This window comes from Diabrotica undecimpunctata, chromosome 9, assembly GCF_040954645.1.
Source record: "Diabrotica undecimpunctata isolate CICGRU chromosome 9, icDiaUnde3, whole genome shotgun sequence".
NCBI classification, from domain to species: Eukaryota; Metazoa; Arthropoda; class Insecta; order Coleoptera; family Chrysomelidae; genus Diabrotica; species Diabrotica undecimpunctata.
The window spans coordinates 49607567-49626129 of NC_092811.1; the positions used below are offsets into that span (position 1 = coordinate 49607567).

An 18563-nucleotide genomic window follows, 5' to 3' on the forward strand; every position below is an offset into this window, starting at 1 on the left:
AACATTTACAAATTGCAAAATTTGAAGAAATAAGTTTTAAGTATCCGTTTGAAAAAGGGCAAATATTATGCATTGTGCGTTTTTCATTGTAACTTCCCTATTTGTTAAACCAAATCTGTAAAATTTTAATATCTGTAATATTGGTGAGTTTGTAATTTATAATGATACACATTTGTTTTCTTTTTGTTTTATTCACAACATATTATAAACTAAATATTTTCAAAAATTATCACACTTGCTTTAGATGAAAACCGCCTTTTCAGTTCACGTTTAGTCATTAATTTTTTAATTACTTATTTTTATTATGTGTTTAGTGGAATTATGTTTATGTAGCTCTTGATACAATTTAAATTAGCATTACATTATATTAATTAATCTTAATAATTTAAATGCTTTCTTTATCTTATTTTAGGCCAATTAAACTCATAAACCAATATATATTATGTGATATTATATTCAAGTTGCAGTTGCTTCGCCGTGACGTCAAAGTATGAGAGTAATAGACTCAATTTTCACTTGCTCTCTCTGTATGATACAAAGAAAAGAGAAGATATGATCTTGCGCATGAGGGCGGAGTTGTCGTTTGTCGTGTGACGTAATGTGGAGAGGTAAAGCATAACCTCAACCTCTAGTCATAGATCCTCTAGTATTTGTATTGTTGTGAAGTGTAGAATTATCATTTAATTTTTGTAAGCGAAAGATACTTTTTTCGTTATTTAAAGATGAGGTGTTCAATAGCTCTGTGTAATAGTGACAACCAAAGTAAAGTGGTTCAGAAAAATATTATGTTTTTTCGGTTCCCAAACGACCCAAAGATTGTAAAAATTTGGGTAGAAGCATGTAAACGAAAGGACTATTTTATTCCTAAAAATGGAAGGATTTGTTCAAAACATTTTACTGCAGATAGTTTCAAGAGAAATTTAAAATCTGAACTTATGGGAGTGTCTTTTAAAAATCATCGTCTTTTAAAAGAAGATGCAGTGCCTACATTATATTTACCTTTTGCGAAACCAGTGGAAAGCAACTCAAAAAGACAGGAACGTTTGAGAAAAAGGGAATAAAAAAAAGTGTTTAGAATCTTCTTGATTCAGCTTTAGCATCTGACTTAGCTAGGTGAGTACTAGATAGAAAACCAAGGTTTAGTTTAACTTTGTTGATGGTTCTTACAAATGTCATATTTAGATTTAGTTTATTAGTAGGTTTTATTTGACACATACTTATTGTACTGAATGCATTGGTGAACAAAGTATTGTAGAGATTGCATCTGAAATTCATTCGAGAGACTCAAGAGATATCCAGGAAAGAGACCTTGAAAAACAACTTATCTCAAGACTTATCAGCGGTATCAGTTGAAAGAAAAGATGTTAGGTAAGAAATTTTATATCATTATATTATGTACTAGTATGTCTTCCTAAGTTTGAAATAGTGAAAAAAGTAAGTTTCATAATATGTACAAAAAGCTCAAAAAGTACCAAAAAAAGTTGGGACATAAGTTTACTATAGTAATTGATGTTATTTTAAACATTATGCCAGAGCCTGATGTCAGGGATAAAACCATAATCCAGCCAAGACAAGAAATTGAATATCTTAAAAATGAAATACAAGTGTTCCATAAATTCTTCACACCTAACCAGGTCAAAAAACTAAAAAATCCACCAAAAGAAAGCAACATGAACCGTTGAAGATATCACAATGGGAATTGTTATCCATTCTGCTGAAGCTCGAGGATATAGACTTCTTTTAAAAAAAGGTTATCCTTTACCTGCCATATCAACATTAAGAAGATGGTGCAGGAAGGTGAAACTAGAACCTGGAATTTTAAAACAAGTAAGATAAGATTGTTAATTTCATGGTAGCAGTTTGCAAGATTGCAAGTACTAAACATTAAATAAATAATACACTTTTTTAGGTTTTCATGATTGTTGAAAAATCAGAATTAACTGATATACAAAAACTTTGTGTCTTATCATTTGATGAGATAAAAGTACGAAAGGAATACATGTATGACAAAGCAAATGATAAAACTCTTAAGCCATACAGTTATGTACAGGTAGCAGCATTAACAGGATTATTTGGAAATTGGAAGCAACCAATATTTTATAATTATGACTGTAAAATGACAAAATAAATACTCCTTGAAAGTATTAGCTTTGCAGAAAATGCTGGATTCCCAGTAGTGGCCATGGTAAACGTTCTAGGTGGAGGAAACAGAGGTTTACATAAAGATTTAAATATTAGTATTTCACAAGCTAGCTTTGCTAGTCCAGTCAACCAAAAAAATATATATGTTTCTGCTGATGTGCCACATCTCATAAAACTACTAAGAAATCATTTTGTTGACCAAGGTTTCATAGTAAATAATACTGAAGTTAACAAAGAAATAATTGAAAAAGTTATCAATTTAACAAGTACAACAGATTTTAATATTGCCCACAAAATATCTTTGGAGTCATTGAATGTTAGAGTGATTCTATAGAGTTCTTGTTTCTATATGTTTGTGTTGTTGGTGAATATAGATGTAATAAATTTTGCTAATTATTGTCTGTAAATCCACATGTTTTTAATTATCCTTCTAATTATTATCCATTAATTGCAGAATGGATCTTTCAGCTATAAATGCAACCGCAAGTGTGTCACACAAAATTACCAAGCGGCTGATTGACTTTCCTGTTGGTGCAAGCTACTTGGTCCAAAAACTAAAAGTAGTAAAAACCAGATATGGCTATAGAATAGTGGCAGAAACACCGGATTTTCACATTTTCTTACCTCAAAGATGTACGGAGGTCATTCAGTCAAATTTGGAAAATTTTGAACCAGAGAAGTATAACATAACACTGCTGGGAGTGGAATCTTTTGGAAGCCAGGCAACACCCAATTTTACGATTAGTAAAATATAAGAAGCACCTAGGTGAGTTTTTCATTTATCGTGACCATTATTACCATTTTATCGTTAAAAAAATCATGAGTGATATTGGCGACCTCAGTAGTGACATTGTAGAGCAATTAGTTTAAGCCCGAACCATTTTATTTAAAAACTTTACGCCGCGAGAAGCCGATATTTGGTTAAAACATATTCGAAGACATGTAACTATTTAATAAAGCTATTCGGTATGGGGACTTAAATGTAGCCAAAAAAGACAATTGCAGACAAACGTGGGACATTTGAAAACAATCAAATTAGATATTCAAAATTTTTCTCATCTTGGTGGTGGACACGTGGTGGGTACTGGTATAAAGAAACGTAGTAGTAAAGTTAAATGGGAAGATGTAATTTCATCGTTTGCAAGTCGAGTTAGAACAGAAATAATTATTAATTTAGCCCATAAGGACGTAATGCAATTTTTAGGTGATTGTTTTAAGCGTTTCAAAATTAGAATTAAAAATATTTTAAAAAAATTGAATGTAATAAAATGCAATAACCACGTTGTATAGACGGTTCGTAAGAAAATCAAACGATGGGGAGGAAAATAGTGAATTTAAGAATTTTAATACAACAAATGAAATCATAGACGCAGGGACGGACTTGGTTTTATGGTTACACACAAATGTAGTCGATAAAATTATGACATTCATTAACCTACCATCTAAAGAAAGGAAACATTAAATTCCGTGTCTGCAAGAAAATGTTCCACAATACTTTAAATATAGACGAGTGGTCAAGTAGAGATTGGGCAATCAGCGCAACGGATGGAATGCATTTGTCTAAGTCGAACGAAGCTAAAAAATCCCTCCCGGGTAAAACACATCAACGAAAAGTCTTAGAGGATTTCTTGCAAAGTCTACCCAAAGTGCCATCTCATTATTGCAGAGCGTCTTCCAGTAAACTGTACCTCGAACCGCTCTTTTCGTCAAAGTCTGAGGTTTTCAATTTGTATGTTGAACACTGTTCTGAAAGGTCAGAGGAGGCTTTATCTCTAACTCACAAACTTCTTTTAAGAGCATGAAACTTGGTCTATTTAAGCCAAAAAAACCAATGTGATATCTGTGTTATGTATGAAAATGGTAATTTAGAAGAAGAAATATGGGTGCAGCATAGAAACAGAAAACAACAAGCACGAGAAGCAATGCAGTCAGATGCCCAAAAGGCAAAAAATAATAGCAAGTATATGGTAATCACAATGGACCTTCAAGGAGTACTTCTGAGTCCGCGCTTTACTACAACACAAAATTAATAGTACATAATTTCACCATGTACAATAATGCTAACCATGATACAATTTGTAGAGACCGATCGATTAATCAGCTTCGGCATCGGCTTCGGCCAAAACAAAGCCGAAGGTGAAAAATGCTGTCAGTATACTATACTATAGAAATGAAATAATCTCTGAACAATACGCTTCGGCGAGTCTTTGATAATTAGAATAATATTTACACCCTATTTTCTACCCTCAACTAAAACGTTTTACAAACTTTCAGGTCAGGTAGTAGGTAGGATATAAATTTTAACAATAGGCCAAGATGTCTCAAAGATCTTCATTTGAATATTTCTCACGTAGTAAAATTCTGATAATAATTTTATTGTATTTGTTAAAACTCACGATTACTGGTGTTTTGACTAGATGCCTAAATGACAAAACATCGAACATCGACTATGAATGCAAATATTAAATATTTTATAACAGTTTAAGTTTATTTTCTCGTGGATGCAGCATGGCTAATAGTGCTTATTTATCCTTGAAATATATATATATATATATATATATATATATATATATATATATATATATATATATATATATATATATATACACTCCGCGTCATAGAAAACGGGCCACCCCAAGTATTTAAAATATTTTCGAAATTATTATTTATTTCTACAAAATTAAGCATTTATTTTTTTGTATATTGAATTAATATTATTTTATTTTTAATGTGTCTTGGGTTATTTAAGTTAAATGGGTTGTTACGAAAGCAAACCGACCATGTAACTGGATTAAGGATATTCATAGAACCTATAAAACAAAACAATTTTGAAAAAAAGTTGTTTACAACTTGATCAATTTTCGAGGAAGCGATTGTTTTGAGAAATGTATGATATTGTAAAGGGTTCTAATGAGTTTTAAACTCATCTCAGTATTACAGTAGCCGACTTAGTGTGAAGTAGTCTTGAGTTAATAACGATGGAGAATTTTCAAAAATCGGTTGAAATTGTAACGTTACTGGGAAGTGGATTAAGTCAAAGACAAGTTGCAAGACAATTGAATGTTAGTCGTTCGACTGCACAAAGGACCCAGCAACGATTTATTGTGACAGGATCGTACCAACGACGACCTGGTACAGGTCCAAAAAGGAAAACAACCGCTAGGGAAGATCGCGTCGTCATTCTTGCTGCATTACGGAATCAGACCCAAACCGCTAGAATACTTCAAGGCCATTTACAGCAAGCTCAAGGACCAGCAATCAGCCTTTCTACTATTCGGCGAAGATAAGGGAGCAAGGTTTGATAGCTTGCAGTCCAGCAACAGGGCACTTACTTTCCTCAGCTCACAAAAGACGAAGACTCGATTTTGCCTGTGAGCACATCAATTGGACAGCAGACGATTGGAAAAAAGTATTGTTTACGGATGAGTGTAGAATGGCTATTTATGGTAAAGATGGACGCAGTAAGGTGTACAGACGGGCTGGAGAACGTTTCGCTGGTTGCACTTGGCACCACGGGTTGCTTTTGGTGGTAGTTCAGTAATGTTTTGGGGAGGGATTTCTTTTGATGCGCATACGGATCTCGTCGTGATCGACAGAGGTGCGTTAACAGCAGTAAGGTACATAACGGAAATCTTGCAACATCACGTGATGCCCTATGCTGGATTTACTGGCAACGAATTGCTGCTAATGCAGGATAATGCGAGACCACACACGGCAAGGATAGTAACGGAGTACCTTGACGAGGTTGGTATTCCAAAAATAGACTGGCCTGCTCAAAGCCCCGATTTCAATCCTATTGAGCATATATGGATCCTGCTAAAAAGTCGCGTTAGGCGTCGCATACCTGCTCCAACAACACCTGTAGAGCTTCAGATGGCACTCATTGATGAATGGGCCGCTTTTCCCCAAAGAGATATCCAAAACGTTATAAATTCCATGCCAAATCGAATGAGGAGTGTCATCCAGAATCGAGGTGGCAATACCCATTACTGAAAATGGATACCAGCTTTTTTGTAAATATACAGTTCATTGTTGTTTTAAAAACTGTAAGTTGATTTTTTCAAAAAAATTCCTATTTTTCTTAAATTTTTTATTTTCGATTGATGTTTTACGATAATGATGAAATTTTATATTAAACGAGTTATTGATTCAATATACAAAAGAATAAATGCTTAATTTTGTAGCGATAAATAATAAGTTCGAAAATATTTTAAATATTTGGGGTGGCCCGTTTTCTATGACGCGGAGTGTATATATATATATGTATATATATATATATATATATATATATATATATATATATATATATATATATATATATATATATTATAATTTACGTTGCAAAATAGTTTAGGTTTTTGTTCTAGTGTTGTAAAAATAACTTTTGATAAGTCTGTAATTTTTATTTTAATATAATTTTAGTAAATTCAAACGTTTTTAGATAATGTCAATAAAAAATCCAATTTGGGATTATTTTGAAAAAAGTGGCAACAAAGCTGTATGCTAACTATGTTCAAAGTCATTATCGCTTGGCAGTTTAATACCTAAAAAACAAACTATTACAAACATTAAAAATCATCTACAAAAAATTCATACAGAAGAATGGAAATCATTTTGTGACATTGAAATGGGAATAAAAGTTCGAAAATTGGAACATATGAAAACTCCGCATGATGTTACACAACCAGTTTCCAGGACATTTCAGCCCAACCTACATCAAATAATGGAACTTAAGTCACCTGCTCTATGGCCTGATGATCATCCGATATCATCTAGTATTGATAAGGGTATCATGGACCTTATTATTGTTGACATGTTACCATACTCTATCGTTGAAGGAGAAGCTTTTCAGCGTTTAAATTTTGGAGATCCTAATGTTACTTCCAAATACAGAAAAAAAACGGAAAAGGTTTTTAGAACTAGTTTAATGCCAGCTACCTATGACAGAGTTTGGAAGAAAGTATCAAATTTAGTTTCTAAAGCCGAATGGATAAGCTTTACGTCAGATATTTGGAGCAATCCTGCTAAAACCTGTTCTCTTTTAAGTTTTACAGCTCACTTTGTTCATGGTTCAAAACGTCCTAAAGTTATATTAGGCGCTAGTGTGCTTAATGATGACCACACTAGTATGTTTATTGCAAGTAAACTTAATGAAATAATTAAACATTTTAAAATAGAAAACAAAATTCATATAGCTGTAACTGATAACGCAGCAAATATGGTCGCGGCTATTCGTCTTACACAATTTACATCTCTAAGATGTGTGGTTCACCCATTACAACTTGTAATTCATGATTCTTTATTAAAATAGGAATTAATCGAAAACACAATTAAAAAATGTCGTAAAATTGTAGGACATTTTAAAAGGAGTGAACAAGCGTGCAGGTACCTGAGGCAGTTTCAACAAACTTGCAATTTGCCACAGCATATGTTAATTCAGGATCTGGAAACAAGATGGAATAGCACTCGCCTAATGTTGGAGCGGCTATTCGAACAGAAAGTTGCAATAAATTTTTATATGGCTGAACGTTGTGGTATTGAAGTTCCCAGTTCAACAGAATGGGAATTGGTTAACAATTTAATTTCAGTTTTAACTTGTTTTTACCAAGCGACGCTAGATCTTTCAGCCGATTCTGCTTACGTATCATTAGTTATCCCACTAATAAAAATGCTAAATGGTAAAGTTCCTGCGAAAGAGCAGGACTCTGAGGAGATAAGTTTATTAAAGCTACGACTTCGTGAATCATTAATTAAAAGATTCGCTAATATTACAAATTTGTCAGAATTGTCAATTGCGACTCTCCTAGATCCTCGCTATAAATCAAAATATTTGACAGACGAGGAAGTAATTACATGTAAAGTAAGTATTTTAAAATTTTTACGTGAATCTGATAGCTCTAAGTTTAGTTATACAAATAAAGTTGCTATGGCTATCGCTTCAACATCATCATCAACAACTACACATGTAGTAGATCTGGAAAACAATAGTCTTTGGAATGCACATGATACTTTTGTCACAGCCGTTCTAGATACAACAAAAGAAATTCATAACGACAACGATCCCAATGCAGATTACCTAGATTCGTATTTACGAGAGGATTTGCTTTTAAGAAGTGCCGACATATTTCATTCTTGGGAATCAAGTCCCTGTATTTCTTTAAAAACTGCAGCCAAAAAATTTCTATCGGCACCACTAACAAGTGTCTCTAGTGAGCAGTTATTCAGCTCTGCTAGGCAACTATATGCTGACAGAAGAACTAATTTGTTGGGAGAAAACGCTGACAAGATTCTTTTTCTTACGTACAATATTAGGATGTTTGATTTCGAATATTAACTACCAGATCCAGTAATCAGCAATACTCACTTGCTTTAATGTTTTTAATGTTATTTATTTTTATTATCGCTTCTATTACCAAATAATGTATAAATGTTTGACTTTTTTATCTCATAATTTCATATTTTTGTTTATCACTTATCAGTTAATAAAAATATAATGCACATTATTTAAATTAATAACATATAATAGGTATATTTTTAGTCACCTTCGGCTTCGGCTTCGGCCGAAGGTATCCTACAGGCCGAACTTGGGCATCGGCTTCGGCTTCGGCCAAAAAAATCACATTCGGTCGGTCTAACAATTTGCTACATTTGGCATGAGGGCGAAGGAGCCATCACATCAAATGAATTTTCTTCGTGTATTGTCGACTTTATAAATAATATAATCTCTGCACTGCAATAATATCTGCACACGTTGACGAAATTATGCCATCTTAAGTAATGCACTTTTTCAAACTGCAGTCTTAAAGAATATTACTATAATTCAAAAGATTTTGGAGAAAGGACACACGCAAATGCCTTGTGACTCATGCCATGGCAAAATAGAAACAAAACAAAAACATGAAGTAAAATACTTGGATCGCAGGTTCTTTAGGGAGTACTCTACACTAAATTCAGTCTCAACCATTCGGCCAGGGTGTAAGTCTGGCGACAAAGTAGTTACTGATATTAGGGAACTAAAATATACACCACAAGGACAAATATTCTATAAATTACAAATTTCTGAAAAGTGGCAATTGCTGCCTAAAAGAATAGGCAGAATTCATAAATATTTGCCGAATTTTCTCTATTCAGACAGTAAAAAAATTAAAAAGGAGAAATACCAAGACCTACAAGAATTAAAGCGTGTTCTAGCAAGTGATTGCCATGCTTATTACGACAATTTGTCACATTATCAGTAGCAGTAATAAGCACTCAAATCTTAATTAGATAATTGTTTGTTTAGGTTGTATTTGAATATTTTTGATACAAAAATAGATTGTAATATTTATGTAAATAAATTTTAATTTTCTAAAAAGAGCAAAGGATATTGATTGATTTATCCATTTTAAACTTTTGATTAATATAATCAAAGTTAGTTCCACGTATCTCCGTATACTGTCAAAACTAAGAAACCATACCTCGTATATTTTTATTTTTAATTAAAAGACGTAATACTGTTATAATCTTCTTAATATTGACTCTAAATATATTAAGAGTGTAGTACTTTTTAACACATTTTGGAAAAATGATCTTAATTTTGATAAAGATAAAAAAGATAAGAGTTTTTTCATTTCCTGAAAAATCTTCCAATATGCTGTAACGGGTAGCTCTTTCGAATCGACAGACTCAGTAAAATACAGGTTTAAATAAAAATTAATCTATTAATTTCAACGTATATACAAAAATAAAAATAAAATGTATTGGTAAAAAGTGAATTCCCCGGCGGACGCCTCTAAATGAAAAATTATTTTTACTAACAAAAACATGGAATACACAAATTCAATCGCACGCAGACTTATATGCACTCGCTTCCACCTCAATCCAGCGGAAGAGCCAAACGCACTTGCAATCGAAATATTCGGTTGTGCAGATACACGCTATACTCTGAGTCAGAGTTGACGGTAACGTTCAATGCACGATGCCCACGGGTTCTGCTTGATTAAGGACAGAGTATAATCCTCACTACGGATGTCTCTCTGTTCGCGTCAGCTCGCAGATTCAATACACTAGCGAGCCAGGGAGCCTAGAGCGTTAACTGGAGGTTAACTTTTTTACACAAAGTCGATCAACAAATTTATATAATTATAATTCAAATTAAACTAGCAAAACTCTTCATTTAAACTTAAAGTTTCATATAGAGCTAAATTATTAGAACGTCTCTCATCTTATTCTGGACAGAGCGAAGGGATTTATATCAAGACTAAGAGGGAAAAGAGGGAGTAGTCACACTTCAGGATCTGAATCAGAATCTTCTGCAAGTGAAGAAACCTCTTCCTTTAGGTCTAGAACAACTTTTCCAAGAAGGTCCCTGTCTACTTCAGAAAGGTACAAGATGGCAACCTCTTCTAGATCCGGAGTCAAGATTGACATGGACAATGTTGTCACAAGCTACCATAAAGCATCTTTAGAAATTGATTCAATTGCCTACCAAGGTTTCGACCCAAGAGTCGCAAGAGAAACCATAATAGGAACAAAAGACTTCAATACAGAAGATGTCTCAAAAATAGTCCAGCTATTTTTCATGAGAGGAACAACATCAAAAATATTAAGGCAAAGAGCTCTGAGCAAGGGCAAGTGTACATTGATAGATTACAAAAGAAATATAAACTGACTGGTAAGGTCAAAGGAGCTGGCACAGACAAGACCAACTTGTCAAGAGTTGCTTCTGCCTTCCCAGACTTTTCTTTGGTGTTCTTGAACTCTACTGATCCCAAAAAAGTTCATAGGCCTGTGTCTATAAGCGAAGCATCCAACATCTTGGGTATTGAGCTTTTCCATCCTTTGTTCACAACTAACATTTTACTGTCTGTTCTTCCATCAGACATGAGAGTTGATGTAACAAACAAATTGTTCACTGTTGTTTTATTCTACGCTGGTTTAGAAACACCTGTTCTTAATCCAGAACATAAATGTAAAAATATCAGAGAGTGTATGATGATGAACAAGGATTACGCTCTAGATGCTTATAATTCAAAATTATTAACTGGCGAGCGCCAGTCGCTCGCCTTAAATAGCCGCTCCGGATCCCACCTCGTCGTCTCGTCGTGGAAATGGGTGCGCGATTATCGACACTCCCACAGTTCGAACTGTTGAACGTTCAGCACATCGTTACAATGCACATACGAGGTTTGGCACTGACGCCGACGATATGTGGGAAAAGAGAGACGAGATGCATCAGAAACTTTGCCCACCCAATACGTTTTTCGCCTATGCAAAAATCTCTATAGCACCAATAGAAACGCCACTATGGATAATTGGTTTTCGTTCTCAGATCTTGCAGAAAAGCTTTTACAAAAAAAGTTGACAATAGTTGGAACCTTAAGAAAAAACAAATCTGACATTCCGCCAGAATGTCTTAAAAAGAAAAAAATTGTTCCAAGTTCTGACTTTGCTTTTGACGAGAATAAGACGTTAGTATTATTTTCTCCAAAACCAAAATAAATTGTTCTGTTGCTGTCAACATTTCATAGTTATGGTGTAATTGATGAAGACACTAGCAAGCCCGAGATTGTCTTGTTTTATAACTCTACAATTTGCAGGTATTAATGCTTATGTTATTTATAGCGCAAATGGAACCAAATCAGATTCAAATTTAAAAATTACTCCCAGGAAAGATTTTCCTAGGCATTTAGCACTACAGTTGGTGACTCCGCAAATAAAAAAAGAGATTAGAAATACCAACTTTGTCCAGATTTTTGCGCTCCATGATTTTGGATGTTCTTGGTCAAGAGGATCAGCCAGTACTCAGAAATCAAGAAACTCAACGTTCACCCCACAAAATATTTTAAGTTTGTCAAGTCTGCCAACAGAAAAGGTAGAGAGACCTGTGCGTCCGCTGTAAAGCTTGCCTGTGTGCCGAACACAGAAGACCAATCTGTCCAACTGGTACCGAAGAAATTTGATTTTTTTTTGTTATAAACATGTACTTTTCTACTTCTTTAGAGCCTTTTTTATAACCTTGCACAATAAAAAATGTAAAAAATACGTATGTTTTTGATTTCTTAGTATAAATTAAAAAAATGTCTGTGGTGTCGTACCACTAATTACCTAAAAAATATTGATACCATTCTAGGGTTAACAGAGGTCAAACATGTAACAGTAACGACAGATATTTGGACGTCTGATAGTACAAAGGCCTACATCACATTAATCTGCCATTTCATTCACAATGATAAACTGTGGGGTACAAATTTATGCACGAAAGAATTTCCCGAAAACCACACTGACAAAGATATAGCAAATATTTTAAAATGTATTTTCAAAGAGTGAGATATTGAAACAAAAATTGTTGTAATTAGTGATAACGGTGCAAACATAAAAAATGCAATCACAGAACATTTAACCCTTTCAGTGCGGTGTACTTGTATACGAGTATTATAAAATCCGTGCCATCAATACGAACCACTTGTTAACAAGTAATTGAATGACACGCTCTCATTAGGAACCACTTGTATACAAGTTTTATGTAAATTAGTTAATGAGTGCTAACTACTTGTTTAGAAGTCCTATGCTGTAGGCGTAAGTGACTAAAGGAAGTGCACAAATGACAAATCATTGTTGAACCAATGAAATTGAAAAATAGGCGTGGTTTATTTTTATGCTGAAGTAAGGAATTTCAACAAACGGTGTTGACCCGTTGACCGTGCCATTAGTTTTGATCTGACTTTTGAGAGTTTTGTGCTAATTTGTAGTGAAGTATGTTTCGTGAAAAAAAGGGTTTCATAATTATTACAGTTAATTCTAGAAAGTGATGATGATGAAGTGGAATATGTGTTTGACGAGGAATAATGATAATTCTAAAGATATAGAAGATGACGAAATTAATATAAACATTGCTCATAAATTTGAATAGACTACCAATAATTTATCACCTAATAAATTTGTTTTCGATAGCTCTACTTCAGGATGTAAAGTGGATTACTTGAATGCGGAATCCACACCATTAAAATTTTTTAAAAGTTTCTTCACTAGTGAGATTGTGCAAAAAATTGTGGATGAAACAAACAGGTTTGCCCTGCAAGAACTTGAGAAAGAAACACGGCAAAATCGCGAACTAAGACGTGGAAAGATATAAGAATTGAAGAATTGTATGTTTTCTTGGGGTTAATCGTTCTTGATACCAAGAACAAAAAAGTTATCCCTTCATGAATATTGGAGTAAGAATCCACTATTACGCACACCTCTTTTTGCAGAAGGAATATCACGGGATCAATATCAAAATATTTTGAAGATGTTACATTTTTGTGACAACTCAGTTCAAAGTGAAAATGATGTTCTCTTCAAAGTTTAGATGTTGGTATATCATTTCAAAACAAAATTTATCAATATCTTTGAACCTTTTGATAACGTATGTATTGACGAAAGTTTGCTTTTATTCAAGGGGAGATTATTTTTCAAACAGTACATACCATCTAAACGTCACCGTTTTGGCATAAAACTTTTTTTACTCGTAGACTGCAAAACTGGATATATTTGTGATTTTATTATATATACGGGTTCGAGTACTTATAGCTCTGATATTGGAAATTTAGGCAACTTGGGTTATATTGTAACAACCCTAATAAATAAATATTTAGACAAAGGTCACAAGCTATTCGTAGATAACTGGTACACAAGTCCAGAACTGTTTTATTGGTTATACCATAGAAACACCGGAGCTTGTGGCAAGGTAAAGAAGAGTAGCAGAAATATGCCTGCATCGTCTGAAAAATTGGCTAAAGATGAATTAACTTTCAGAAGCGATGGCAAAATGTTGGCTATGAAGTGGAAAGACAAAAGAGAGGTATGAATGCTAACTACTCTAAACGAAGCTGATATGGGAAAGACAGAAAAAAAAATGTACATACTGGACGTCCAAAAATGAAACCGACTTGTATTATAGACTATAATAAATATATGTAGTAAATATATGGAGTAGATAAAAGTGATATGCTATTGTGTTCAATTGAATGTGCGCGGAAAACGACGAAGTGGTATAAAAAAAAATTTCCATTTCATGGACATGTCTCTCCTAAACTCCTACCAATTGTACAAATTTCTAAATAATAAAAAAATTTCAGAGCCTGATTTCCAAATCAAACTAATTTTTGAGATTTTAGAAAAATACAGGGGAAGTTCTGGTACTAGTGGCTAGTTCTTTATCTGGACGCGTTATGGAAAATCCGTTAAGACTTGATCGTTCAAGTTACCACAGTCCTTCATTTATTCCAAGTACAAAAAAGTTAAAAAATCCGTTAAGAAATTGTGTAGTTTGTACGAAAAACAAAATCCAACGGCAAACCAGATACCGTTGTGATAAATGTGATGTTTCACTTTGCGTTTTACCTTGTTTCGGCGACTATCACACTAAAAAAGTATACTGGAAGTAAGTTGTTTATTTAATTATAATATTTTTGCAACAATTTTAATATTTGACACGATAAATACTTGTTTATTTTAAAAAATTAATGTTTTAATTACAGATTTTTTTTATGAATTATTGTTAAAAAAAACCTTTCCAATAAATAAATGTTGAAATAAATTATATACTGATTCACATATTTTCTGAAGATGTTTTATTTTTAATTGAAATTGGAAGGCCGTTCCTGTTCCTTTCTAATATGTAATTAAAGGTGAGTATACATAAGCGCGCCGCTCGGCGCGCGCTCTGCTCGTTTGTAGCATGTTCGTTAGATTAGTACCACGATACACACAGACACGGTATGCCACTATTGATACGTAATTCCATCCGCTTCGCGCATGAAGTCAGGTACGAGGACCAACACTTGCTATTTGACTTGCAAGTGCTTTGTTTACATGATATTTTTACGGAACGGAGAGAATATTTTGTTGTTTTTTAATTGTTTCTCATTATTATTAACTCGTTGACTGCGCATGAATCGGATCCGAGTCGGCAGCGCTGTGCGCTTGATGCTCATGACTCAGATCCGAGTCGAAAGCATAGCGAAATTGAAATCATAGCGAAATTGAAATCATTATTGCTCTGTTAGCATTTGAGTAAAGTGGTCGATTTTTTGTGAGCGTGTGGGTGAAATAGTGTATATTCGAAAAGTGCTGTTCGTTTTCATTTGACATTAGTGTATCAAGGATATTTGTAACAGATATGAAGCATGATGAACCTGGACCTTCAGGCATTAAAAAAGTGAAATTGCAGAGAAATGAACGGGAAAAACTAACACAGGATGAGTTATATAGTATATTAAACAACTCATTTAGCGACGATGAGTTTGATGTGAGTGACGATGACTCCGAATCTCCTTCTGACAATAATTATTCCGGTAAGTAAATTATATTTCTTTTCATTAATCTTAGATAATAAGGGATCATTTATTGTTGTATAGACGATGACATATTTGATGAAATGGCTGGCATTATGGACCGAGACCAAGACAATGACGCACCTGAGGAAGAGGATGTCAGAAACCGAGCTGCAACTTGGAACGATGATGTTCCTGAAATGCGAAGTTTGCCCTTTACAAAACGTGCTGGCTTATTAATTGATTCTCCACTGAATGCGAAGCCAATAAATTATTTCAGGCTAGTAGCTGATGATCATTTTTTAAACATGGTGGTAAACGAAACAAATTTGTATGCTGAACAAACTTTTTTATCTGAAGTTGGTGGTAAGGAAAATTCTAGAATTTCTAGGTGGAAACCGCTTTCTTTACAAGAATTTTTGGTGTTTTTAGGCTTAGTTTTTCATACAGGCACTGTCCGTATTTAAAAATTGGAGGATTATTGGAAAAAATATCCATTGTTTAATATAAAATGTTTCTCACAGAACATGGGCAGAGATCGATTTCTTCTGATTTTGAGGTGTTTACACTTCGCCCCTAATCCCGTGAGACCTAATAGAGTTCCTGCAGATCGGTTATATAAAATAAGGCCAGTCATAGATTTTTTCAATAATAAAATGGCTAGTCTATATTATCCAGGGAAAGATTTATCGTTAGATGAATCTATGGTTCCATGGAAAGGTCGACTTAATTTCAAGCAGTACATTAAGCAGAAACGTCATAAATTTGGAATTAAGCTGTATATGGTAACTGAACCTACGGGTATTGTTCAAAGTGTATTGGTATATGCAGGGGCTTCAGATAACATCATAGGAGGGAAGGGCCATGCTACCAAGGTAGTTCTCGAGATTGCCAATAGATTCTTGGATTCCGGGCATGCCCTCTATATGGACAACTTTTACAACAGTTATTTGTTGGCTAAACATCTTTTAAGAAGGCATACTTTTTGCACAGGTACATTACGCGCAGGTAGATCAGGAAATCCCGTAGAGGTTATCAATGCTAAATTGAGAAAAGGGGAAACTAAAGCACAGTGCTGCGATGGGATAATGATTGGTAAATGGCATGACAAAAGAGATGTCTTGTATATATCTAGTGAGTTTCCAAATACTCTTACGGAACATACTACAAACAGAGGATGGGAAGTTGTCAAGCCATTACCAATATTAAAATATAACAAATATATGGCTGGTATAGATAGGCAGGATCAGATGTTGTATTATCCATGCTCCCGAAAAACACTACGCTGGTATAAGAAACTAGGGCTCCATTTTTTCCAGATAATGCTATTGAATGCCTTTTTGTTGAACAATAAATACTCCGAAAAAAAACTCCGTCTTTCAAATTTCAGACTGGAAGTAATTCGTGAATTACTACCTAAAACAAATAAAGACGTACGACTCAATCCCACTACTGAACATATACCTACCATCATTATTGTGAAATCTGAAAAAGGTGAAACAAAGAGAAAAAGATGCAGAGTATGTTCTTTGTCCAAAATTCGGAAAAACACAATATACGAGTGTGCTGATTGTGAAGGGAAACCCGGTCTCTGCCTAGGTGACTGTTTTAGAAAATATCATCAATCTAATAAATAGTTGTTTCTCCAGTTATCTTAATCTAATTTGGAATGTATTTTTTTGTGATTTTTATTATGTATGCATTATTTCTGTGTTTTGTTTTTTTAATTTTTAACAATGTTTCTCCCGTTTCTTGTATTTTTTTAAATACAAAAAATATAAGAAAATTACATTTTATTAAAATAAATTTTTCATATATTTTTTAAATATATTGTATTCTAACTTATAGATGAGTGCCTACAGTAACATATATTTCAATCTAACTTATACAGGTGTTATTCAATATTTGCTTATGTATTTTCTTTAAGTAATTGGCTATGTTTTATACAGTTTCATCCTGAGCATCCATACATATTATTTTGGTGAATTTTCTGTTTTAAAATGTGCATCTTACGAAAGTTTTAATTTATTCATTGTGGTAGTTTTATGGTTAAGAATATTACAAAAATTTTCTGAATAAATTAAAATTTTATTGTTATCTACAAGGTATGAATGAAATGATTTGGTTCGTTAGATTATGTAGAATAATTAGAATATCTGTTCAAATATACATTTTAATATTATAAGTGCCTTTAATTTTACCTACCTCTAATCCTTCTAAGAATTACTAATATTCAAATTATTATTTTTTAATATCTTCATAATTGCCAAGGGTCGTCAATTTAAATCACTCAATTCGTTATCAGGCATACAATCTACCTAAGCTGTTTACCTGTCTTTACTTTCTAAATTCCAGTGAACTGCACAGGTAATAACAATAATTGAAAATAACCTTTCTATCATGGTTATGAATCAGCAAAACTTTACAAAAATGCTGTTTTGATACTTTCAAACTTCAACTTTATATTAATTCATTTCTTTTAAATAATACAGTAGCGACTCATATCCGAGCCGCTTAGCACACATAGTAAAAATATAACTAATGTGCTCACGACTCGGATCCGAGTCATTTTTTAAAATGAATTAAATTAAATTATATAAATTATGGTTAATATAACCCTTTATTTAATAAATATTTCATTTCCGAATCAATATTTTCAAATAATCTTGATTAGCATAGGGCTGCATTTCATGAAAATGCGTTGAGCAGTCAAAGAGTTAACGTGTTGGATACCCAATTTATTATTTTTATTGTTTTTTGTATTTTGTGAGTCTGTAGTAAATTTACAATGCCGAATTGTGCGTGTGTAAGTGCAAAAATTGTAATCAAAGTACAAAAGGTACGAAAATAAAATACTTTAGCTTTCCAAAGGAAGAAAATTTGGCAAAGCAATGGATAAACGCTTGTCGGAGAGAAGATAAAATTAATTTAAAAAATGGTAAGTGTGGAATTACGACGATTTGCTCAATACATTTTGAAGAGAAGTATTTTGAAATTCCTCTGAAACAAAGATTATTGAATTACTTCCCAAAGAATGCTCGTCATTTAAAGGCTGATGCAGTACCTACTTTAAAATTACCTGGAGGCTCACCAAATGCTGACCAAAAGCGAAAATCTGAGGAAAGA

The 18563-nt window shown here is 33.3% G+C and overlaps 1 protein-coding gene across 1 annotated transcript; it reads left to right on the top strand.

Annotated features, from left to right (window-relative positions):
• The first annotated feature begins 7660 nt into the window (after window positions 1-7660).
• Window positions 7661-8476, top strand: LOC140450677 (zinc finger BED domain-containing protein 4-like). Its single transcript, XM_072544344.1, has one exon. The coding sequence runs from the start codon at window positions 7661-7663 to the stop codon at window positions 8474-8476; it is 816 nt and encodes a 271-aa protein (XP_072400445.1).
• The last annotated feature ends 10087 nt before the right edge of the window (window positions 8477-18563 follow it).

Excerpts from the sequence above, each read along its gene's own strand:
- LOC140450677 (XM_072544344.1), top strand. The coding sequence starts at position 7,661 with ATGGCTGAACGTTGTGGTATTGAAGTTCCCAGTTCAACAGAATGGGAA.